This window comes from Gymnodraco acuticeps, unplaced genomic scaffold (assembly GCF_902827175.1).
Source record: "Gymnodraco acuticeps unplaced genomic scaffold, fGymAcu1.1, whole genome shotgun sequence".
Taxonomy (NCBI): domain Eukaryota; kingdom Metazoa; phylum Chordata; class Actinopteri; order Perciformes; family Bathydraconidae; genus Gymnodraco; species Gymnodraco acuticeps.
Window position 1 is genome coordinate 526,851 of NW_022989894.1, and position 25,513 is coordinate 552,363.

General features: G+C 40.8%; 1 protein-coding gene and 1 long non-coding RNA gene across 3 annotated transcripts; one reads left to right on the plus strand and one right to left on the minus strand.

Annotated features, from left to right (window-relative positions):
- Positions 1-207: 207 nt before the first annotated feature.
- Positions 208-20,129, plus strand: LOC117538389 (zinc finger and BTB domain-containing protein 7C). Of its 2 annotated transcripts, none has more exons than XM_034204050.1 (4): positions 208-275; positions 16,319-17,050; positions 17,139-17,812; positions 18,233-20,129. In XM_034204050.1, exons 2-4 carry the CDS (start codon positions 16,331-16,333, stop codon positions 18,837-18,839), a joined length of 2,001 nt encoding a protein of 666 aa, XP_034059941.1. In that variant the 5' UTR covers positions 208-275; positions 16,319-16,330; the 3' UTR covers positions 18,840-20,129. The 2 variants fall into 2 exon arrangements, with proteins under 2 accessions (XP_034059941.1, XP_034059932.1); XM_034204041.1 differs by lacking the exon at positions 208-275 and adding an exon at positions 10,194-10,404.
- On the minus strand, positions 15,121-22,247 carry LOC117538399. The gene is made up of 3 exons (XR_004567845.1): positions 22,106-22,247; positions 18,755-18,840; positions 15,121-15,261 (listed from the first exon to the last, which is right to left on the minus strand). It is a non-coding gene; the product is annotated as an uncharacterized LOC117538399 (long non-coding RNA).
- Positions 22,248-25,513: the final 3,266 nt, after the last annotated feature.

Below are 25,513 nucleotides of genomic sequence, written 5' to 3' on the forward strand. Positions count from 1 at the left end.
ACAGGTAGGGAACGCTGCCAAATACTTTTGGTTTAGGTGGAGGGAGGGGTGTTGGCAGAGGCTGGTGGGTGTAGAAGTTTTTGTTTTGTTGTGTTTCTTAGATAACCATTTCGTGGTACCTTTTCACTCCCCCAAATCACTGACACACCTTCAGAGCAAATTTGAGTCTCTATCTCGCCTGCTCTCACTTTCACAAGTCTGCCAGCGCTCAGACACAGTTGAGTTTCCTGAGAGTGCTAGAGAGGAACTGAAATCAAAACTTCTCTTCTTAAAAGGTCAGTAACATCTAACTGTCTCTTTCACTCTGTTTTCTTTGTTCTTGTTTACTATTTCGCCTGCCCTCAGGAAGTAATAATGAGAGATTCATATTTTCTGTACGGTGGGAACATTTCAAAGTATGCAAAAGGTGTCGGCCACCCACGAGCAGCAGAATCATACTAAAGGATGGCTGACCTTTCACAGGTTACCCTGTGTTCCCTTTTTAGGTTGCAAATCACTCCACGTCTGCATTTGTTATACTGTAATAAGGGTTGTTCAGGGTATTCTCATTGCTATACAGAAACTACCCTGTGTGTGCATGTCTTGCAACAGATGTGCTCGCAGTGAAAGCCTCCCCCTGCACATAAAAGCCAAACACTGAGGAGGAAGCAAGAGAAAGCATGACAAAGCTGGAACAGACTGATATCCATTTTTGTACTTGTTTTGACAGCAGCAGCTTGGAGAACTACATGATGATTGTGCACAATATACATTTCTTATTTGTATTATATTTCTCCTTGCCATCATCACGATTCTATCATTATGAGAGCGCCTCAGTGGTTGTAAAATGAAATGTTATGCTTGTTAGGTTTCTTAATTGACTCGTCAGTGACAAACGCAATGTCATCGCTCCTCTGGAAATCTTAAAATCTCACTTTCATTCTAATATGAGAAATTCATAATCAGTTAGTGATTAATTTTCTCTTTAGATACAGCTTCTCTGAACGACACATGTGGGGGTTGAGGTGTGACATCTCATTATTTCACTCTTCCTGTCTGTGATACCCTCATAACAAAACACATTAGTTAACTTTTAGGGTATTATTAAAAGCCTATAATGTGCAATGTCTGCTGATCTACGAGATATAGTTACCGCATGTTTCCATCTTTAAATTTGACATACTATAATTCAATTATTATTACAATGATCGGAGTTTGCTATAACGTAGGTAAAGTGTCCTACATTGCCTGTTAGAAGCGGCATTTCCTTGGGGCTTTAGTGGTTAATCTTTTATGTAAACTAATTGCAGCAATTCACCACGCAGCTTCTCAGCAGGTGAACCACATCAGTGACAAGTTGTTCATACACATGATGGATGATTCATGTATAAGTACAAAATGAAGGTTCTTATAGGCAAATGTATAGCCAGGAAGTGACAGAGTGAAGATTGCACTTTTATTTTAAATCATTTAAAGGAGCATGTATAGAACACATACGCTTCTGCCCTCAGCCTTTATCAACCTTCTTTAATATAGACATAAAACAAGAAGAAGCCCCTATAGAGCTCTCTATGTATCACAGAGGCGCTTAAATGTGAATAAAGTGGACAGTACCACACCTTCTCTCGTCACACAGCCTGATCTACAGCCCTCCGTCTGCCTCTATCCTACAGGATGAACTCAGTTGAACATGATCCTAGCAGGTCTTTTGTTAAACAGCCTCCCTTACATTGGTGTGTTCACAAACATTACCTGAGGCTCATTTATTTCGTGTTTGTACAATCTCACCTATGGCACACTGTATATTACGAGCCAAGGAACTTTGTGTGCCTTTTATAGATTATAGAGTATTTTGTAGAGTGTTTTGATGTGTTTGACAGCGCAAAAGTACACGATTGAGAAACTTAAGAGATGTGGATGAACGTGGCAGGTGAATGAGGAGGTAGATACATAATTGCAAAACAATGCAATGTGTTCATTATGAGACTGACAGAGTGAATGAGTCCACACGCCTTCTTCCCACCTGACAGCGTGTGGGCATGCCCATGTAACATCATCAACACGGGGGTACACAATCTGATCTTAACCTCCCATGACACAGATGTCTTCTTGTCATTGTTCTCCAAAAATCTGTGTCTTTAAATCACGCAGCTGAGACATAGTCTTAATAATGATTAAGCTAATCTCAATAAACCCCAAGTTCAGGTTAATGACAGCATGTGAGTGTGTATGTATACAATGGCTGGGTAGCTGTTTGCGTGTGTGCTTGTGTGCGTGTCCGCCCTCCTTCGTGGGATGGAGGTCCAGGTTTTGTTGTGTGTGTGGAGTTGGGCTGGGTGAGTAAGCCGCCCCTCACAGATGAATAGAGGATGGGAGGAGGCTTGAAGAGGCTGCCGTGGGTGGGAGGCCCGAGCCTTGCCAAAAAAGCTCCTTCTGTGGGATCTGTGTACTTTTGCGTTCCTCACGAAACACAGCGCCTGGCTCAAAGGACAAAGCAGCCTGGGAGGCAGCCATTCACACTCCTAGAGGTCGGCTCGGTCGCACCCACTATATTCTTTCTTTCCGTTTACAATTTCTCCATTTCCTTCTTTTTCCTCTTTTCTTTCCTCTGTCTGAACCAACTGCAGCTTTCCTCACATTGTGGCATTTTTCAATACAGAAGTGACAAACTTTAACAGCTACCTCACCTTGGAGCAACATATTGAAACTACAGAATGCCCTTTTGTCATATTATAATTTTCTAATGGTTTTATTGATTTACAACTAGTTATTTGCGTATATAACATTAGGTATGGCCTATGGGGTATATTTATTATTTTAAAGGGCTGCTGAGACAATCATTTCTTGAATTACTCACTTAAAATCTTATATGAATCCGTTATAATAAAATAGCAGTTATATTAGCATAATATTGACTATATCCCAGTGAAAATGTAATAAACAATGGTATTTGTATTGCCCTGTAAGGTCAAACTAATCTGACACGTTTATTGTGATACATTTCAACATCTGAAACGTTAGTGGTGGTGGTTTGTTTTGTGCTTTTGCAATGAAGCATTTTAAATTGTGGGTGTTTCCTGAATGTTACCTAGATAAAACAAAATAGGCCTCTGTAACCACTGGCAACCCACCTAACCTCAGCAGATTGACAAGTGCAAAGAAACATGATTCTCAGCTTGGCAATCAGACATAATTAGAAGTCAGTAAATCAGAAAAAAAGGAAAGCACGACTTTGTAGAACAGATCTGCAGGAAACAGAGTCGAATGTCATTCAGCATCAGGGTGTTCGATGAAGAAAAGAAGAAAAACAGAGCACGATTTCATAATGTCTAAAAGAAAGATCTGGGTTGAATAAGTGGGTCCACCCACCTGTGTGTGAGAGGCAGCGAAAGAGAAAGCGGGGCTGGATGGCAGTTTTAGAGACATGAGTGTGTGGGTTAGGCTAGCTGGCCTGCTTATGCTATCTAATCACGGGGAGAGAAAGGAGAGCAGCATGCCTTGATCCGCCCACCCACCCCAGACAAACTGCAGTTAGCCTGCTAAGTACTATATGTGGGCGCCTGCAGCACTGGGCCTTACATGGGGGAACAGAGACAAAAAGTGACAGACTCTGCAGGTAACAGACATCCAGCACAATTATGTCTCATTCTGTGCTCTGGAGAGAGAGAGATGTGTCAATCTGGAAGCAACTATGGGTCACGACTGCATGTGAGAGAGAGTGTGTGTGTGTGTGTGTGAGGCACGCTTGGTGTGTTAATGGTGAGTAAGTTTGCCGTAATACAGCAGGTTCCAGGTAGGAAGAAACCTAATAAGTTAATTCACTGATTTATAACCCAAATTAGCCAAATTAGTTCTAACCTAAGGCTAACCACTGAAAAAACTAATGTATTCCTTAATAAAACTTGCATATTCAGCAGTTAGGTCGCTAAAACATTGAGGTTTGTCAAAATCATTTTCGTCTTGGATTATTATCAGATTTATGAACATGAATTATGTTTCTGCTGTGTTAGTTTCACTGTGTCTCTTTCGTCACTTGGCTCATATACTGATTAGTTACCTGTGTGATACCTGAGTGGGTGTGAGTCCAAAAATATCTGACCTACGAATTTCACTTGTGTGTTTGTGGGTGTGCATGCGGTTGAATGTGGTCCGTTACCTTGTGCATGAGTGTGTGTGTGTGTGTGTGTGTGTGTGTGTGTGTGTGTGTGTGTGTGTGTGTGTGTGTGTGTGCCATGACAGGCATCTGTCTCCCCTGCCCTGCAGCCTTACTGGTTTAATTAGGAGGTGCCAGAGTGCCCGAGGGCTCTCCTGCTGACACACACACACATGCACACGCACCCACAAACATTCACACACACTACCTGAGGGCAGGCAGAGGCTGGCCTCCTTCTCGTTATCACTATAAGGAGTTGTCCTCGATCACCCCACGACCCTCCCAACGCACACACATATTCACACGAGTAAATGAAATAAATACAATAATGCATTCAGAAGCAGCAAAGTGGAGGAGTGTTTGGGCAGTTTGACTCTATTGACATTAATAAAATATAACGAAGGTGGCCTTAAACATAAAAAACTAGAATGGGGTTTGGGAGAGCGCAGAACTAGGCCAAGGCCATGCCCCATCTTGTGAGGTTAATTTAAAAAAATGCAAAGGCTTTAGTCATATGCACAAAAGCATAGTTTTGACAATAGAAATCTTATGTCCCAGGCTCTTTCAACAATGCAACACACTATACTTAAGACATAAAAGGAAATAAAATGTACTGCTGTATCTGCAACAAGAATAGGATCCACTCCAACATTTAGTTGGTTCTTTTCGAGATCAATCCTACATAATTCAACTAAGTTTTATGAAAATCGGATCCATTTTTCCATGCTGTAAACCATTAAGAGAAACCATAACCTCCTTGGGGGAGGTAATAATTAACAAACATCACCAGAGACAGTCAGGGTATTCTCACACAGCATTGAGTTCAATCAACGCATTACGACCAGCTGTGAAACACTGTAACTCTTCTACTCGCAGCTCGAAATATGCAGCTTGTGTACCCTACCTCCCTTCTGGCAAATATTCCAATACTGATTAGGGTGTTTGAAAAGAAGACAAAAGTAGAGAGTTAACGCGCAAACAGAAAGGTCAGCAGAGAGAAAACGCCCTCAACTCACTCACCCGAATGGCATGCTCCGAGGTGAGTTCTAATAATAAAAATAATAATGCATTACATTTTTTATTAGAGCGCTTTTACAGGTGCTCAAAGCGCTTGAATTGACAGACAGGTGTGTGTCTCTGTGATTGAGCGGGGCGAGTTAACAGTAGGTTTTTTATTTTGCACACATGCCTGCCTCCCTTTGGGTTTAAGCAACATTGCATATGTTTGCGTGTCTATCTCTGTCCTTGGACTTGAGACGGGGTGTAGAACTGCTGCGATCCTCTATCTCTGGACTGTGGGGGGGTGATCGCCTCCCTTTCCTGCTCCTCTCCCACTACAGGCCACACCTGGCCTCCGACACACCAAGGAGAAGGGCATAAATCGGGCTGGTTTTGTTTGTCTGTTTCCACGGCTATTAATCCTGGGAAGGTCTGATGAGTAGATTATTATGCCATGCACACACTGCCACGTCATTTTAAACCTGAATAGGAAGGTCTTCTAAGATTGACAGTGTAAACATTTGAGCATTTATAACTTCTCAAAACTAACCAAGAAATAACATAATTTGTCCATTTGTCCATACTTTACAAAGTAACGCTTATTGGCAGGTTTGTTTTGTTTGTTTCAGGACCCAACGACTTCAGGTTCAGATCAATGTTTGGGTTGAAATAGCTCTCTTAAGGATAAGGGAATTTCGTTGTAATGGTTACAATAATAAACATATGGTTACAGTTAGGGAGTGATCATGGTAAGGTTTGAATAACAACAACGCTTGCTATCTGTTTAAAACGAGAAACACAGCTGTCTACACCTTCTTAAATTGCATTTTTTTAATGACCCTTCACCTCCCACTTACACAGACTTTGTCATAGAACCTTCTTTCCTCCTGACAGAGAAGAGTCATAATTACTACAGGCTTTGTCACTTGAGAATAAACATATGTATTATCCGGGTACCGCCTGAAATGAAACAACTGAAAGGAAAGCACCCTTTTTATCAAAGATTGTACTCATAATATTAACAGCATTAAGAGTTCAGCACTCTGGGCCAATAGCTCTCTAGCTTTAAGGAACTTTATTTATAACAAGCTTTTAAGTGAGATCTTTTGTTTTACTGACACATGTTAATTAGGTTTGATGGTATGTGGTTGCATTGCTGCTATACAGTCAAACATATTCTCATGAGTTCTTAGTTTTTGAGAGAAATCTGTGTATGTCATATTGAACAGCATCAAAGTCTCCATGATACCAACTTCATGTAATGATGCTTCACACCCCATCCCCCCTCCAAAGTGCCAATCTGGTGCCCTGGTACGAGTGTCCCGCTGGGCGCAGCAGGAGGCAGTAAACAGGTACGCTGAGACGCCCGCCAGACAGACAGACAAAACAGATGACTCGTACTCAGTCACCAGTCCTCGTGTTTTGTGACAAGACTCACCACGTCTTGGTGTAGCCCTCACTGGCAAAGACCGGGGGGGGAAAGGAAAATATATTTAGCCTGAGATATAAAACACCAGAAACCCAAGATTAATGTCCTGTTGACAAGACAATAATACAAGACAGTTCAAAAAAACGTGTTGAAAGCACATCACTGAAAAGGTTTTATTAAAGATTTTTTCACAACCTAGATATAACTAACGTACAAAGTGGAGGTTTCTGATTAAAATAAAAAAGGTGGCTGGAGTGCCAATTACATTTGTAAAAGGTTTTGATTAAATCTCGAAGTCATTGAGAATTGAGAAATACTAAAAACATTTGCAAGTTAGGCATAAATAAATGTTTGCTTTTGTCTTACCTTTGCCTTTGTGTGAGTGTACTGAATTGTGATTGATTTTGTTATTAGGATTTTGCTTTTTAAAATCAAGCTTCTAGCCATGTATAGCCTACTGTGCACACATTACAGCTGGGATTAAACACTTTTGAATCTACACCGCAAAATGTGCTGTAGAGGAAATCAATGTATTTTTCACATTTGATGACGCCTGGGTTTATGTCTATCATGGCCAATGGCAGTTTTACAGAGTTCAGAACAAAGCAGTTCACAGGTACCACTTACAGAATGCTGCTATGGCGGCAGAGGCGTGTTGAGAATAGATAGCCGATCTTATAAGATGGCAAATGTTGTTTTTCTGGCCGTCTGGCTGGCCTGCTAGCAGTTAGTGGCTAACCCTGTTTATATATACTAGATGCCAATGTGAGCTGGCCTCAGCTCTCACCCTGTACAAAACAGTGTAAACCGCCAGGGCATGGGCTGCGGTCTGCTGAAGTCCATGTTTTCCCCAAAGGGAAGTGGGCATAGCAGTCTGATGTACACTCTGATGTCTTCTTGTTTGTGGAGGTTAACTCAACACAATTTGACTGCTTTCATAGTCTGATTGTCAGTTATGATTTGTGGATGGTTTGAAATACTTCAGTAGATTTGAAGGTCCGCTGACCGCTAAGACAACAATGTCTGACTGCATATTTCACCTTTATGAATGAAGGAAAGGGTTTGGATTTTTTGATTCTATGTTAGATTCTTAAATTAAAGTGGACCTATCATGCTATATTTGAATAATATATTGTAGGGCCATACCTATATAAAAACATGTCTGCGAAGTTTTTTTTTCTAAATATCAAACAGATCATGCATTTTAGCCATGCCTCATTTCGCTCTATTTGCTCTTTTTTAGCCCTGTTTTTGCAAGGGCTGATTCTGTGAGAAGTCTTCTTCGCTGCTTTTGTGGCAGACTACAGCGCCACCTACAGGCCTGGCATATGTACTACAGCGTCTCCAGCACTTTCGAACGGGCAATGGCCGTGGCTGTCTCCTCCTGATAAGTGGAGAGTTGCCCATATAGGCGGAGCTACTCGTTTCTGACGTCAGAGATATTTCAAATCTGTATCAGTCTGTATCAGATCCGTTGCAGCCCCGTTTTTTGAGATTTGAGTATGGAGGAAAAGAGAGAGGGTTGTGTTTTCTGACACTTGGTGAGTTCCATGACACACCGGGGACACATATTCATGTATAAAAGACGTACAAAATTGCATTTTGCATGATAGGTCCCCTTTTTCTGAAGTCTTTACACTGGCTTCCTGTGTGTCAAAGAATAGATTTAAAAATACTGCTGCTGGTTTATAAAGCACTGAATGGTTTAGGCCCAAAATACATTTCTGACCTCCTGCTAAATTATGAACCATCCAGATCTCTCAGGTCTTCAGGGACTGGTCAGCTTTCTGTCCCCAGAGTCAGAACTAAACATGGTAAAGCAGCGTTCAGTTATTATGCTCCAAATATCTGGAACAAACTCCCAGAAACCTGCAGGTCCGCTGCAACTCTTACTACTTTTAAATCCAGGCTGAAGACTTTTCTTTTTGTCGCTGCTTTTAATTGAACTATTCATATCTTAGACTGCACTGTAACTTTATCCATGTACTTTTTCTTTTAATGTTTAATTGCACTGTAACTTTTATCCATGTATTTTTTCTTTTAATGTTTATTTATTAGCTTTTCTTTTTAATGACTGATTTTAAATGCCATTTTCTTAATCTCTTTCATTTTTTGTAAAGCACTTTGAATTGCCTTGTGTTGGAAAGTGCTATATAAATAAACTTGCCTTGCCTTGCCTTTATGTTTTATTACCTGCACCCGTTTTGTTTTCAATTTTAAAATGTATCACTCAGGCGATGACGCTTTCCTGTAAGCTAAATTAAACTAAAAGACGTAAGTAATACAAATGGCGAGGTTTATTGAGGTCATGCAGGAAATCCCAATGGCTGTTTCAGATCTGTTGAATGTGCTACGTCATAACATTTGGGTTGTCTGAGGAAACACTCTTTCTCCCTTTTCTCTTTTTATTGCTGTCATAAACTCACACACACTTTGACAAAATTGGAAGAATCAGTCTGGTAAGCCATGCTATGTACCATTATCTTTGTTACCATAAACTTATGGAAGAAATTGCACATTTTCTTGGCGTTCTTGAAAATCCTGCCAAACGCCTGCTGAACAGATTTACTCTTCTACACTGAAGTCTATACAGAATGGGTTATTTCTACACCTTACGATATGAACTTCCTCCACCTCCAGATAGAGCCGGTGGTCTGTCACCAACTGCTACCTTGCTTTCTGACTCAAAACAAGAATCTAACGTTGGCCTATACTGCTCTCTTCAACCTGGTTTTTGAAAAAGACGTTTCAACAGAGAAAAATAGGTCTGCCTTGCTTGTGGTATTTTTCAGCGTTTGTGGTTTAACTTTGTCTCAGATATTGTCAGCTTTTAAGTGATATTTCCTTTAAAATGTACACCCATGACTGAATCAGCGTGTTTTATAAGCTTCTGAGTGCAGGGTGCCACACACCAAAGTGTGTTAATGTGTTTTCAGTAATTAGTCTGTTGTGACTGAGTGTTTATGGGGGCTACACTCGCCCAGCATGCATCTCATTGCCTTTCTTAACCCTACATTGACTAAACACGTGCAGAGGACTCAAAGAGTTTGTTAAATATTTGATAGATTATAGAATTGTCAGTGCAACTGTTTTTAAAAGACCCAGAGATCTGCATCTGTGTGACTACTTATATTCCTGTACATCTCTTCATCTCAGCTTGAGACTAACCAACAGAGGTGCACCAAATCGTTTTCCAACTTCTCTCTCGTTTCCTCCGTCTCCCCAAACAACCCCTTGGAGTTATTTCCCCTGGTCCCTTTATACCGAAAATTCACTCTAACACAACTAAAAATTCATTTTGTCTGACCTAAATCAGAGGGTGTCTGCGCCATGGGCTTATTACACAGTGCGCTTAAACTTGTGTTGTGGAGGAGGATGGGGTATTATTATCTTCCAGCTACCCACCCTGCTATAAAAACTAGTGGTGCGACATCTCCACAGCGCAGTGCTGCTGCCCTCCCTCCCTTCCTCTTACTCTCTCGCTCGTCCTACATGAGCCACACACAACAGTGAGCCTGACTCTTAACTCCACACTCCGCTACACAGACAGACCCAAGAATCACACTCTGCTCTCCTCTGCTGCGCTGCTTTTTCTTCACTCCATTGGATATTCCTCCTTGGGTGTTTTTTTTTTTTTACATTTAATTTTGTGAATGGGCATCTGTGGCCGGTGTGAGGAGCTTGTGAATGGACTGACTGCCGGACTGATTGACAGCAAATAGAGAGCCAGCGGTGTGTCTTTTAAAAAAGGGCAATGCTGAGAGGTCAAGCAAGGAGCAACAGAGCCTCTAAGTAGTCTGGAAATACAAAGACACGTGAGGGGAATCAAGAAACTGAAGGCACGGTAGGTGACGGGTGCTGAAAGCTGTGGAATGCTTGGGAGCGTATCAAGACATGTGTGAATCAAGAATGGAAGCCAGAGTTTTAGAGAATGCACATGGGTGTGTATCTGAGTGTATATGTCCATAATGATTTGTCACATTGTTTCAGAGTGTGTATGTGAGTGAACAAGCTTGCACTTGTGCGTTATGTTACAGTGAGCACACGTGCAGCACTTAGTGTCCCTGTTTAAAGAGTGTTTGAGTGAGTGTTGAAGCTCTAGATCATAAGGGCCTGACAAGGTGCAAACAGGTCAATAATGTCACTTAATGACTCATGTAATTATTTAGGCTGTAGTGTAAATATTGGGCTGTAAAATTCTGGAAATAGCAAGATCGTTTATAGCATCACAGCACGTCTTGGAAATGTCAAACATAGTAGTTTAACTGGACTTAAGTATGTGTTTTGTCTCCAGCAGTAATTATACATTGCACTTTTAGATATTCCATATCTATATGACATTGTGCTTTGAATCCAAAATAGAAGCTCAGGTAATTCATAAAGATAAAGGGAATGTTTGTGAGTGGGGACAAAATAAAAACATGTTATGGATTTGAGGCTGAGCTGAAAATTACTGTTTACAACGGGTTTGTTGTCAGCTCATAGCGCTCTTACCTCATGTTGTTACAAAATGCCATGACCAGTATTTCCATTACAATTGTTTATGAGTTGTTGTTCATCATTATGTATTAAGATGTGTTTGTAGTCTCATATTTAAAGAAAAGAATATGCAGTTCACAATTTAGTGTAAGAGGAAAATAAAGAAAATCCAGCTGCATATAATAATGTAGCAGTTGGTGTATTTCTTTATAATGTATCGTGTGGCTGGTATATCTGATAATGTAACACTTATAAAGTCACTACAGAAAAGTAACTGCATTTCTACAAAAATTACAAATTACAGGTTTGGTTAATCACAAATTGTTACTCTGTTATATCTCATTCTCTTCAGTCACTTTTAACCTGCAGCTGTCAGTGTGTGAAAAAGGCTTTCATTTCTTTTCATGAACCTTTTTACTATTCTTTTTGACACCTTATGGTAATTAATGGACGATTTTTGAATCCAGGAAAAATAGAACAGATTATTTTTTCTTACCAAGGCTTGATTATGAAACTGTCCAAATTATTCCTGCTTCGGAAAATCTATTTTTTATATCACGTTGTAACAATCAAGAATGTGCAACTTCTTTTGTTCATTTGGTAGTGTTGGTTCAGACAAAACAGAGACGTAGAGAAACATAAAGGGACTTAGAATAGTTCAATAAAATCTGTTTGTTAGATGGAAAAAGATCTAGATGAAACATTCTTAATCACCGAACAGATTATTAACGGCAAACCCTAAGCTTTAGTTTACTTTGGGGGTGAGAGATAATGGTGTGTAGCTGTGGGCCCCCCTGAAGGCCTGAGAGATGACACTTGGTGCAGACAGGCTCTTTAAGGGGCCGAGCGACTTGACTTGGCCTCCAGATTTATTGAGAACAAACTCAGTGTTTTCTCTAAATATTTCATTTAGTCATATTTCCTATTATTTCAAATTAAGAAATAATTCAAGGCATTAATTATCCATAATTTGCTGAAGTTAAAATAGTAGATAATGAAATATTGCTGACTTTTTTTTAAATGTAACAAGTTATTTCAAGCAGTGTTACATTTTAGGAAATGTATTAAAGAAATGCCGGCTGATTTTCAAACAAAATGATAATAATATATAATATAAGTCAGTCTAAAATAACGTAAATAATATGTATAACAGTTTCTTTTACAACATCTGTTTTATAAAAGCGTAAATGTGGAATAAATGTGCACCAAAATGTGTAAACTTCTCGTAAATACATTTCTGACAACTTTTAAACATAACCTGAGCAGTTAAATGCTCAAATTCTGCCCCTGACATTTCCTCATTATTGTCAAGATAAAAACCTTTTTTTTTTTGTAACTGGCATTACTGTATATAGTGTTCACCTGCTCAAGTTGACAGCAATTAAGATAGAGTTTAAAAACCTCCACAGGCTCCAGACAATTGTCATTTAAAATCCGACCAAGGAAGTGTCTCCCTGAGAAACAGGTGCACTGCTGTTTTACCGGTGATAATGGACTAGCTTACACAGTAGGTCAAATGAATGTCTTCTCCTAATAAGGGGATGGATTTTGGCTGTCAATACTGTAAATTATTGTCCGTCTGTGGGCAGGTGTTGGCTGTGGACAGTAGGTGACAGGGGTAAACTTTGGCTGCTGGTGATTTAGCATGTGGGTCAGGTGGATGGCCTGACAGCGGTAAACTCGGCTTTAGGTGTTGGAGCTCACAGGCCAAATGAGTGTCTGCCTGTGACAAGGGGTGAGATGGACATTAGCTGCTGATTTGTGGCCTGAGCGCTCAGGGATGGGGACAAGTTAGCCGCTCTGCTCTGGGCATAATGATGATACAGGTGCAACAGGGACAGAGAGGAGGAGGAGGAGGAGAGGAAGAGGAGAGGAAGAGGAGACTGATTAGGCCAAGTTTGGCGGTGGTGGTCAGAGCCCGGAAACAGATGAAGTTCTTGGGAGAAGGATGACACTAAATGAAGGTGACACATCATTTGGGGTGGGAGTGCTGAGAGTTGAAAGTGTTAGTGACTAAGTGAGGCATGAGAGGAGACGTACATGCAGGCGAAAAAGAGAGACGGGCAGAAAAGCAAGACTGACCATTAGAGGTCAGTTTATTAATTGAATAGTTAATAGCGAGTTGGTATGATTCGTTTTCACACATGCGACAGAAATTCCTCTAAAGTAAATTAATTCAGTGATGCACGTGTGATAAACAGAAATACGTGATGAATCAAAATACGATTTAGACAAAGCGTGTATTCCAAAACTGGTGTTCCCAACAAATAAAAAAGTAAATTTGTGCACAAATGTATCACTCTGCATCCATTTAAAAACAATCAATGTTTCAGTGTCACTCTAGCTCACAATACATTCAAACAATGAAGACTTCCGAGCCTCTTATGTTCTTTCAATCCACAGATCATTTTTACAGTGAGACACAACAGCTCGTTTAGGGCGATCCGATAGAAACATTCATTCCTAACTCATTCAAATCTGCCGTTAAAAAAATCAAAAAAGGCCAAAAAACTTTTCAATCAAGTCAGTGTTATCAAAAAAGTTGGATTGTCCTTCCATGACTTCACTGTCTGAGTAAGATGGATAAAGAGCCAACTGACTCAAACAGTAATTATCAGAGGCCTTTCACAAGGCGTCCCCACCCTGGCTGCTCCGATTGGGTGGAGGGGGGGGGGGGGTAAAGGGTTAAGGCTGTTGAAATGAAATGTCGCTCCAGGACCTTGTGGTGGGAACGCTGTGCCCTCCTCCCCTCCCTGTCTATGTGGCACATCCTCCTTAGATCCTCTCCACAATGTAATTAGGGGCCGGCCGCTAAGAGCTAGTGCTAGCTAGTGGCAAGCAAACAGTGGGAACAGAGGGGAGTGGTGCTCGCTGGGGCACCAGGCGAACAAACAGCAACAGCAGCACGTGTCTCATGGTTCCAGGAGTGGGTGGGATGGGTCGACAGCAGACGAATGACAGTGGGTTACAGCCCTCCCAGCCAGGCTCTTTCTCTCTGCCTCTTATCCAATCCGTGTTGTTCCAAGTTCCGCACTATTGTTTGCCTTGGCAGGCTGCTACAGGGAGGGGCCCCTCGGCTGGTGTTTGTGCAACCTGTTAGGGAACTTTTAAGGCCATCTGATCTCGCTCTTGCTCTCTCACTGGGTATTCTCTCACCTTCTACCCAGGCTATTACTTTTCTGGATGTTAGACACAAGGATGCTGTACTTTGGTGTTAGAGAAACATTAATCTGCACTACAGAAATAGTGACAGAACTTTTAATTGTATGTGCGTTTCTGGACTTCATGTTACATAATTAGCTGGAGCATCAAATGAAATGCAGATAGAACATATGTTCCCTTCAGTATTCATGTTTTTATATATGATTTCAACTGGAGGTCGACTTTCTCTGTCACTCTATTGTTCCAGTTTTTCGAATCTAGGTAGTTCTGTGTGGGTCTGCGGGCCTATATCCTATACCACCACCCCCTCTATAGACATTTTAATTATGACCACACTGTATCAATAGCATGAACATAGCAACAGTTACCTAGCAACAAGATCGACAAGAAAAAAACGACATGTAAGATTGGTAACCACGTTGTATACCTGCAGGTGAAATTACGGATTTTCTGAGATTTTTTTATTTCTCACTCTCTGGTGTGATCCCCAACTGCACATAGGCAAGACACTTGATGTGTGTGTGTGCGAGTGTGTCTTTGTGTGTGTGCGACTGTGTGGCTTTAGCCCTGGCCCATTTCGAACCAGTCAACAATGCAGCTGTGGTGAGCGAGCCCGCTTCAAAGTATTTATCTACACATGCCTTCAGTGGCTAAGTGTAAGCTCTATTCATAGATGTGAATGAATGAGCACCCTGCCAGAGGAAGTTTTATCACAGTAACTGTAAACAACAGCACAGTGAATCAACAGGTAGGAACTCAGGCAGCTGTGGAATGAAGGCTTAAAGAAAAGCAAAAAGAGATGTGTGTGTGTGTGTGTGTGTGTGTGTGTGTGTGTGTGTGTGTGTGTGTGTGTGTGTGTGTGTGTGTGTGCGTGCGTGTGTGCGTGCGTGTGTGTGTATTGAAAGTGTGGAGAGGACAGAATGCCTAAGTAAGCATTTTGACAGGATACAGTATCTAGAGTACAATCTGACCTCTTTTGTTGTTCTCTTCATTTCTCACCACATCCCAATCACACACCGTATTGTTCCAATGAAGGTATCGGCTTTCTTCGTGCTCATATCTGTTAGAGAAAGACAAGAGAGATGGATGTTACACGCATTATTACAGAGACTCTCACGCACTTATCATCATGTGTCAAACACAAGAACAATTATAACAAGAAAAGTGAATGTTTTATCAAGATGATGGGTTTCCCTAATGCTCAGAGTCGCAACGCGCTCCTACAAGAAATCGTGATAGCACATTCAGGATTAAATATTACCCGATGTGATGTTTGCTCAAAATGAGACATGCTGTATTTACCACTTGTTGCCGTTGCTGCACAGATGGCACGCAAACAAGCATGCCTACAGTATATTTTAATAAAGCTAGACTGTCACTGATTTTTGTTAACAATATCAGCTTCAGTTATGAGCATTTAAAATGTGCATGGATTTACAGCTATTGTTCCCTTTAAATCAGTGTTTTAGAATAAATAACTGTTTCATTATTTGCTTTAACATGCCCACATAATTTTTCAGTTTGCACTCCATCCCCATGAGAATCCCTGCAGCACAAATCTACATTCCTGCAAGAAGGTTATGATACTGACTCTCCGTTTCTTGAGGGAGCGATAAGCCAACTATGTGGATTTCCATTTGTAAACTAAATCAAATGCCAGCACGAAATCCAAAGGAATTATCAAATTAAATAATAACATGTTCAAAGTATCAATGTGTTACATTCCCCAGATATTTTAGACACTCTTCTTTCCATTTTTAACAAAACAATAACATCAATTGTAAAATAATTACTTTTTGTCACTCCTTTCACTTTTTGATTCGCTTCCAATCTGAGAAAGTCCTTTCAAAACGGAGACCTCTATCATCAAGTACTATATACAAGTTATATATTATAAATAATCTTTCGTAAAAGCGTTGTTGGATTTTTTTCGTTGGGAATAAGTCACAGTAACTCTGAAAATGTGTCATAATGGTCACATGAAGTTAAATATGTAATATGTATATTATATAGAATACATTCAGGACTTGATGTGGATCCAGTAGAATGTTGTCTTCTTCATTTTCACAGTCTAATTGAAGTGTCACTAAACAGTTGACTGTTATTCTCTTCCATAGATAACCATCAGCATGGTTCATCACAGAGAAGAGGACCTGATTGGGATCCCCTTCCCAAACCATAGCAGCGATGTCCTCTGCAGCCTCAACGAGCAGCGGCGCGACGGGCTGCTCTGCGACGTCATCCTCATCGTCAGCGACCAGGAGTACCGCACCCACCGCTCCGTGCTGGCCGCCTGCAGCCAGTACTTCAAGAAGCTCTTCACAGTGGCCACCACCGATAGCGGGGATCATAACCACACAGCTGCCGTGTACGAAATCGACTTTGTGGCCCCGGACTCTCTCGCAGCCATCCTGGAGTTCGCCTACACTTCCACTCTCACGGTGACGGCGTCCAACGTGAAAGAGATCCTGAACGCCGCTCAGATGCTGGAGATACCCTGCATCATCAACGTCTGCCTGGAGATCATGGACAGCGGGGGTGGAGGCAGCGGAGAAGGAGGGAGAGGGGAGGAGGGAGAGGAGGAGGAGGATGCCGAGGAGGAGGAGGAGGAGGAGGAGGAAGAAGAGGAAGAAGAAGAGGAGGACGAGGGGTCGAGGAAGGACGAGCAGGAGGATGAGGAGGACGATGTCAGCGAGAGGTCACTGCAGTCGTCGGAGAGCAGGGGGGAGCAGACGTCTCGGGGGGCGGAGGACTCGCCCCCTCCTAGCACCTCCACCTACCAGCAGCAGTTTGAGCTGCACAGAGACTCGTCACAGTCGCAGTCTCCGGACAACATGAGAGGGAAACAGGTATTGTTTTGTTATTCTGCTAATAAAGCTTGAAAAGGTAATTATTTTCTAAAGTTCAGAAGGCTGATGATGCTGTGTTGTGTTGCAGGAGAGTATGGAGAGTCGGGCTTTGAAGGATTTCTCCATCGAGTCTCTCCTCCAGGAGGGTCTCTACCCCCGTATGTCAACCCTGGACAGGAGGGCCAGCTTCTCCCCTCTCATCCCGGGCTTCTACCCCTCCATGTGGGCCGCTGAGTTCCCAGCCTTCCCCAAGCAGCTCCTGGACCCCAGCCACCACCTGCACGCCCACGCAGCGGCCTCGCAGCAGACCAGGCTCCCCCACGGCTTCCAATCAGCGGCACAGATGGAGGCCTCCAGACCCCTCGATCTCGCTGTGAAGAGAGAGATCATAAAGGAGGAGATGAAAGACGAGATCCCGCTCAGTCTGCTCCACGGAAACTTCCTAAAGGAGTTTGTCAGCTCGGGCCTAGGCAGCACCATGAACCCGGGGTCAGCTCCGTCAGAAGGTCAGGGTCTCGGGCCGATAAAGGATGAGGCTGACTTCCGGTCGTACCTGAACTTCCTGAGCTCTGCGTCCCACCTGGGGGCTCTGTTCCCCCCCTGGCAGCTGGAGGAGGAGAGGAAGATGAAGCCCAAAGCGTCTCAGCAGTGTCCGATCTGCAACAAGGTCATCCAAGGTGCTGGGAAACTGCCTCGACACATGAGGACGCATACGGGGGAGAAACCGTACATGTGCACTATCTGTGAAGTACGATTCACCAGGTATGCAAGGCAGCACTTTCTAACACATCATCATTACTTAACTGGCACACAGAGATCACCGTGAGAGCTCTCTGGTTTTTTTTGTACTACAAAGCATCAGGTTATGTAAAACTGCAGGGTTAACGGAAAAGTACCGCAATTCTCTTTAGACTGAGGTTAATCTATTTTTACCATATCTGAATATCAAAGGGCTTCAAGTGGAAAGCCCCCTACGCTGGTTTCTTAGCATTAGTGGTAACTCACTTACATCCTCTTGCTCTGGAACAGTTCCACAGACCTTTAATGTCAGCAGAAACAAATCCTTTTTTAAACTCACTTTAGCAAGGGCTAAAAGTGTGAAGAATTGCAATGCTATAATTGATGAGGTAACCTTTCCACGCGCCACAAACTGAATGAAAACGTTTTTTCTTCTTTTCTCAGACAAGACAAACTCAAGATCCACATGAGGAAGCACACAGGTGAGCGCCCCTACATCTGCCTCCACTGCAACTCCAAGTTTGTGCACAACTACGACCTGAAGAACCACCTGCGGATCCACACCGGCGTGCGGCCATACCAGTGTGAGCACTGCTACAAGAGTTTCACACGCTCCGACCACCTACATCGACACATCAAGAGGCAAAGCTGCCGCATCTCCCGCCCCAGGCGAGGACGAAAGCCAGCTGCTTGGCGGTCCACACCCACCAGCAACTTCCTTTGCCCCCCCACTGCTGCCCCCAACCGGTTTGAGGAGAACGGGTTGAGCCCTGCATACCAGGGAGTCAAGAGCCACGGACTCGGGGAGATGCTCTCCAGCAGGGGTCTGGGGTTTAAGAGCGGGGACAGGGAGAGCAGGGAGGAGCGGCGAGCAGAGGGGAAGCACATCGCACGGGAGGAGAAGGGAGGAGCGGGGAGGCAGAGGGGGGTATTCACCTTTGCCCTGTCTGGAGAAGAAGTGCTTACCCACGCTCCGTTTTACGCTGCGCCCTCTGACCCCTGGACCATGAGGCTGGAGCGCGCTCCTCCCATCCCTGAGCCGGCCAAATGAACTGAGAAAGAAAAAGAAAAAATGGACAAGAAAGATATTCTCTTTAATCTCAGAGTCTTTTCTGCTCCAAGAAGCTAAAGCACCTTTTGAAAAAGTGAACGAGAGATTGATCAACCCTTTGCAGGCTGCTGACGTGGCAGACTGTTGGAGAAAACAGTCTCATTAAAGCATTTCACAGATGTCATGTTGAATAATTGTTTACAAATAATCTGATAGCATTTAAGAGGAGGCACACAGTTTGACACTGCTAATGAGGAAAACATATCAAAATGCTGTTATATATATTATTTGCGTTACTTATCTACAGGGTTGTTTGAAATGCTATAAATGCAAAATAAATCATTCTAAAATGTCATCTTAAGATGTGATGAGGCTTTTTCTGAAAAATCTTTATATGTAAAATAAAATTCTATGAATAAAACAGGATCTATTGCAATTGTTAAATGAGTGACTATGAATGTAAAACATTTACACGATTACATGTACAAAATAATCAAAAATGTATTATAGAGGGAGGTTATCATAACATTTCAGTCTCAAAACAAAAGGAAAGTGTGGTAGACATACATTGCATTAGAATAAGCCTTCATCCAAACAAATCACAGCAAGTTGAATTATGATAAACTGTGTTTAAATGTTTTAAAAAAGGGGACCTGTACTTCCAAACAAACAAAATAATGTTTTATAACAGCAGGGCGTTATCCGACACACAAAGCGTATTTACTCCTGACATAGTTATTTTATGACATTCCCAAACAAAGGGAACCCACTTGAAGTCTAACAAATCAGGACACTTGATAAGGTGTTATTAAACTTTCACTGCCTTTGTTCTGAGTTAAGCTCCTCGTCTGCACTATTGTACATAGATACAAACGTTTTGGCCATGGTGGTGTTAATTACAGTTGCGTTGCTGAAAATGTAAAATATATATATAAATATATATTGATCTTAAAAAGGCATCCATCCAAAGATGTGTACTTTGATAATTCACAGACTTGAATAAGAATTTGTTTTAATGTTAATGAAATGTGTCTTCAGAGGATGTATATTTGTGACTAATCAGCTGCCGCTATAGCTATTCAGTATGCTTGTGTTTTACCTGCTGCATCAAATCAAGAGGGTTCCGCCCTGTTTTTCATAATGTTCATCTCTGATTTGTGTATAAAGAAGTTCGATAACATTATTTGAATTGAAATGGGAAAGTATTTTCTTGCTATTTATGCATATTTAAATGAATGAGCCTTGGCTATATTTTGCAAATCTGTTTTATAAAGACACTAAATGTTGAAATGTGCTTTTCTTTGGCGTATTATTTGAGTTACCAATTGTGAGTGTGTGTGTAGTGTGTGTATGTTTCTTTGTGAGAACCATTTAGAGACTCTGAAATTGAGTACGTTTTAGATAACCAGTGAAACCTGACAAGTAGACAAAGGAGATTACAATGATACAACATTTAACAACAGTTTAGACTGCTCCATAAGTTACTTTGGGTAAATAAGCCAACCATAATCTGTTCTGATCAATTAAACAATAAACCCAGTCATTTTCAGTGGCGGGAAAATGCACACTAAACAGCACAAAACACAAAAGTTGATACAATAAAATTATTATAAAAGTCACTACATTCATTCATGACTGATACTTCTTTAAATCAGTCACAAAAACATTATCACAAGTTGAACATTAGTCTTTTAGTTCAACATCATATTGTAGGTGGTCTTTAAACAGGTACAGACATTTTCTTTTAAGAGGATTTGCTTCATTCATTACACAATCAAGTTAAAATATATTATAACCGAGGTAAATACTCAATAAAGCACCACTTAAAACATCTTTCAATGATTCACTTATGTGGTTTGGAAAGGCTTTCAATAGATCAATACATTTAAACAATACTGATCATAATGCTGCCGAGACCTATTCAGTCTGATCACACTGACCTTGTGGGTTTGATATATTGTAGTTTTTTGATAAAAAAGTTAATCAGATATTTCACTGTGGTGCTGCTTTGACGTTTACAGAGAGTGTATTTGTCTTCAGAGTTTGTGATTACAACAGAGCAGGTTCAATACATGTCTTCATAACTTAAAGTGCTATTTCATTGGCCGTGCTTCACACAGTGCTCGTCTGTTTATTTGCCCTGACCTCTAGTGGAAAATAAATGGAACTGTAATAGACATATCTTCTAATATTAAAAGAATATCCAGAATTATATGTTTTACCTGAATATACTGCGAGACATCAAATAAATACACAAAATGTTTAATAAATGTTGATGTTGAAGTGACACAGACCCATGATGTGTCTACTAAGTGGCTCTTGGAATGAATAAGGTCTCACTGACTGTTTGAATCCTTCTGATACAGCTCTATCCCTCCGGAGGGCGCTAAAGACTTAAGTTTGACTCCTGGACAATGGCCAGTCAAAAGTTTGACTTCAGACACTCACAGTGAGACACAGTGGGTTTAGTAATAAGTGATTAGTTGAAATGAGTAGAATCAAAAGTGTTTTGCAGTGTTTCTTTCTTTGCTCATATTAAAAATCTGGTGAAATAATACAAAGATATATTGAGGACATACAAGACACAGAGACTGTGGTGGAAGCTTTTTTTAGGACACACATACATCTCAAACCACATCCTTTCATGTGGGGCAGAGACGGTCTGCAGCAGCTGCTTCCTGAGGGTTTCACTCATTTCTTTACACAGGGGTTATTGTGATGACAGGTTCCTGTGATACACTGTGCACCTACTTTAATGAAGTGAGCAAACACTCATTTAATGTCACAGGAAGCCAACCCTTGTGGTAGAGTTCCGTTATTTTAAAAATAAATCAAACATAGATGTATTTTCTGCAACAACTTGTTCGGTTGTAAGCCACTGTTCAAATCAAGTTTAAAGTGTAATGTCAAATGCGTCCAAACCATATTTAATATTACTTCTATGCAATTTAATGTAGTTTGGCCCGTTTCGCTTCAAAGATGTATAACCATAAACTTTAACAAATGACTGACAGCAAACAGTCATTGACACATTCAAAATCCCTTACCTGTGGTTCAGGTGTGCAGGTTATTTTGGGAACAGTTAATTAGAACGTTTCTGTTCATCTTTTCCAGCAATAGTTGTACTTCTGTCAACCTCTTAAGTTCTCTTAGATTGCAAATATTATAAGTGCATTGCATTTTGTGTTGAGAGCTAGCCTAATGGTGCCCTGGTTAGTGCTCTTGGAAACAAACAAAAGTTATTTTTAACATAAATGGTCACTCACCAAAATCCATAGTGTGCATCATCAGGATCTTAAATGTGTTGAATGCAGTTTCTTCCTCATGAAACATTTGCAAAGTCAAAGTTTTGACCATTTTAAATCGTCAATTGTTTGCATCCATCATATGTTCACTAGCCTGCAGTCTTCTTCTTCCCTGGCACATGACTGAGTTCCTTGGTGTGTCACTGCCACCTGTGGATGTCCTTGTGCAAGACAAACAAAATGGGGACTCATTAATAAACTGCTCATAAGTGCTGCTAGTAACAAGTTACCATTATCACCACGTCAATTCTACCAAAACTTGGGAATCTAGCGCAATTGATTCATTTAGGTTTAAAAAGAAAAATATATTCTGAAACTGAAGCAACGAAGAAAAGTTAATCAAATGTCAATTGAATGAGTACGTTTCATTAGTTAAACATGAGCCTTTTGAACGTTAAACGTTTTTCATATTTGTTCATCTCTTTCATTTTGTTCTACGTAAATATTAGAAATTATAACTCTGTGGTTATCAACAGAGCCCTGGACATGAAAGGCGAAAAACAATCGATGGTTGACAGATCATACTCAAAACCTTTTGATTTACAGTAGGTAAAACAAATAAGAGGTTAGAGAAGTTCATGGAACTTTATTGAGCTTGACCTTAAATATAAAGACATATTTAAAAATAAATAGCCATTCTTGTCTCCTTTGAGGTGTGATTTCCTCAAATGCAGTGCTCTATATTTCCTTTTTTTTCAAGCAACTGTAGATGTCATAGGGATATAAACAGATTTGACGTACTCTTTCAAAAGAAATTCCAAGTCCTTTCTGTGAACTGTGTCTGGCGGTCTCGGTTGTCAGTTAGAGCACGTCGTGTGAGACAAGGCTGTGTTAGTTAGCTATGGAAACTGTACACCCACAAGACAAAGTGTTGGCCCGTGTTGGTACACACAACAGTTCTTGCTGTGTCTGGTGGTTGTGCGTGTGTGTGTGTGTGTGTGTGTGTGTGTGTGTGTGTGTGTGTGTGTGTGTGTGTGTGTGTGTGTGTGTGTGTGTGTGTGTGTGTGTGTGAGCTTTATGCTTGCACACACAAAGCACTTCTAATGGGACATCCTCTGAGGAAGCTGTGTGACAATGCAGCTCCACAATGCGGCTGCAAGTGGGACAAGAGGGAGTGCTCGCGGTGACACGCTCTGATGTTCTCTGTGGGGTTTCTGAGGGGCCAATCAGGAAACACCTCTAAAACAAAGGGCCTTGAAAAAGTGTTGGTCTGCTCAAAGATTTCATTTAACTTCTTTTTTTTTCATTTCAATCTTTATTTCGAACAGATAAAAAAAAAAATAATAATAAATAACAAATGTGAAAAACAGAATACTGTATTGTTAAAATACAGTATTTATCCACATTCATGATAATATTTATATATTCAACAAAAAAAGTATTCATATTAATAATAATAATAATAAATCATATGTGTCCGAAAGGGAGCAGGAGGAAGCAAATGCTTATTAATTCCCATCCCTTACTTGATCAATGATTGTCCTTTAAATCAATAGGCGCATTCACACTGCGGTACTTTTCCCATAAAGGTTCATGTGAACTTAGTTCATGTGAACTCTTTAGTTCGCATGAACTAAGTACAGATCGCGTTCACACTGGAAAAAGTCCCTGGGGGTGGATTAGGCAAATGAAGCCGCTGACGTCACTTGTTCTTCTTCTGCTTTGGGTTTACTGGCAGGCCGCAAACCACTTCACGGCGTATACTGCCGCCCAAAGTCCCCGGCCGGAAGTCCCCGGAGTTGGGGACTGGCTGTCACTGTCACTACCCAATCTGCAGCCGGACGGCAACCCAAGTAGGACAAAATTGACATCTCGACCGTCTGAACCATTCGCAAGTTTTTACATGTGACAAAATATGCATTGCGCATTCGCGAGTTTTTACATGTGAGTGTGACAAACGGTGATTTGCAGAGTTTTTACATGTGACAAACGGTGATTTGCAGAGTTTTTACATGTGACAAACGGTGATTTGCATTGCATCTGACAGAATGAAGACTTTAGTGTTTTACAACAATTTGAGAGAATACATGTCTGAAGGTGAATTTCACACAGACCTCTCTAAAAATGAGCGAGATCAAATGCGCCGTGCGTCATCGAACTTTACAGTAAAAGGTAATTAATTCTCATTCTCCTGTTATTTTGTGTTGTGACTAACTGATCAGTTACTTAGCTCTGTCCCAAGTTTTGTATTGTATTTTTATTCTATTGTATTTGTATTGCCTTTCTAAATGAAATAATACTATACAAAAAAATATTTAATTCAATATTATAATATAATTTATTATTTTATTATTATTTATAATATAATAATTGTATTCCTGAATGACCCCTTTTCGGGCAGAGCTGCAGATCGGGTAGTGACAGTCACTACCCGATCTGCAGCTCTGCCCGATCTACTGTGCGCATGTGCGAGATGGTCCGCCATATTGGACAACGCCGGACGGCAACCCAAGTAGGACAAAATTGACATCTAGACCGTCTGAACCATTCGCAAGTTTTTACATGTGACAAAATATGCATTGCGCATTCGCGAGTTTTTACATGTGACAAACGGTGATTTGCATTGCATCTGACAGAATGAAGACTTTTGCATCTGACAGAATGAAGACTTTTGTGTTTTATTACAGAATGAAGACTTTTGCATCTGACAGAATGAAGACTTTTGTGTTTTATTGTTTGGGGTTAAGACAGAGCCTATCATACTGAATACATATTAGAGCAAATCTCTGTTATCAGTCCTTTTCTTCAGACTATTATTGCTAAATTTGAAAGAGTCCTTACCAGCTTTGGAATTGTGTGTATGTGTATGTATATATATATATACACAATTCCATATATATATATATATATATATATATAGCACCTTCTGCCATATCGTCACCCTTTGCAGTGATTGACTTGAACACTGAGAATGTTTTTATGAACTTCAGACATTTTCATATACAAATGTGATCATACACCAACACACATTTTAGAGATATACATTTTTCACACACAACCATTTACTAAATTAAACCATATCCCATCATAATACGAGCAAATAAGAAGGCACAGCAATACATATATTGTGTGTGTGTGGGTGGGGGGGGGGGTGTTAAGATCCAGGTCCAATGGGGGCAGAGGGGAGAGGTGGGAGAGAGTTCAGCATCCTACAGGAAATGTCATTTGCATGTAATATTATTTATTCATATGGATTTATATAACTGGAGTTTGTTATCCTTTAATTTTGCTTGATTAATTAAAAAAACACAAACACAAACATAAAAAAGGGGTCATTCAGGAATACAATTATTATATTATAAATAATAATAAAATAATAAATTATATTATAATATTGAATTAAATATTTTTTTGTATAGAATTATTTCA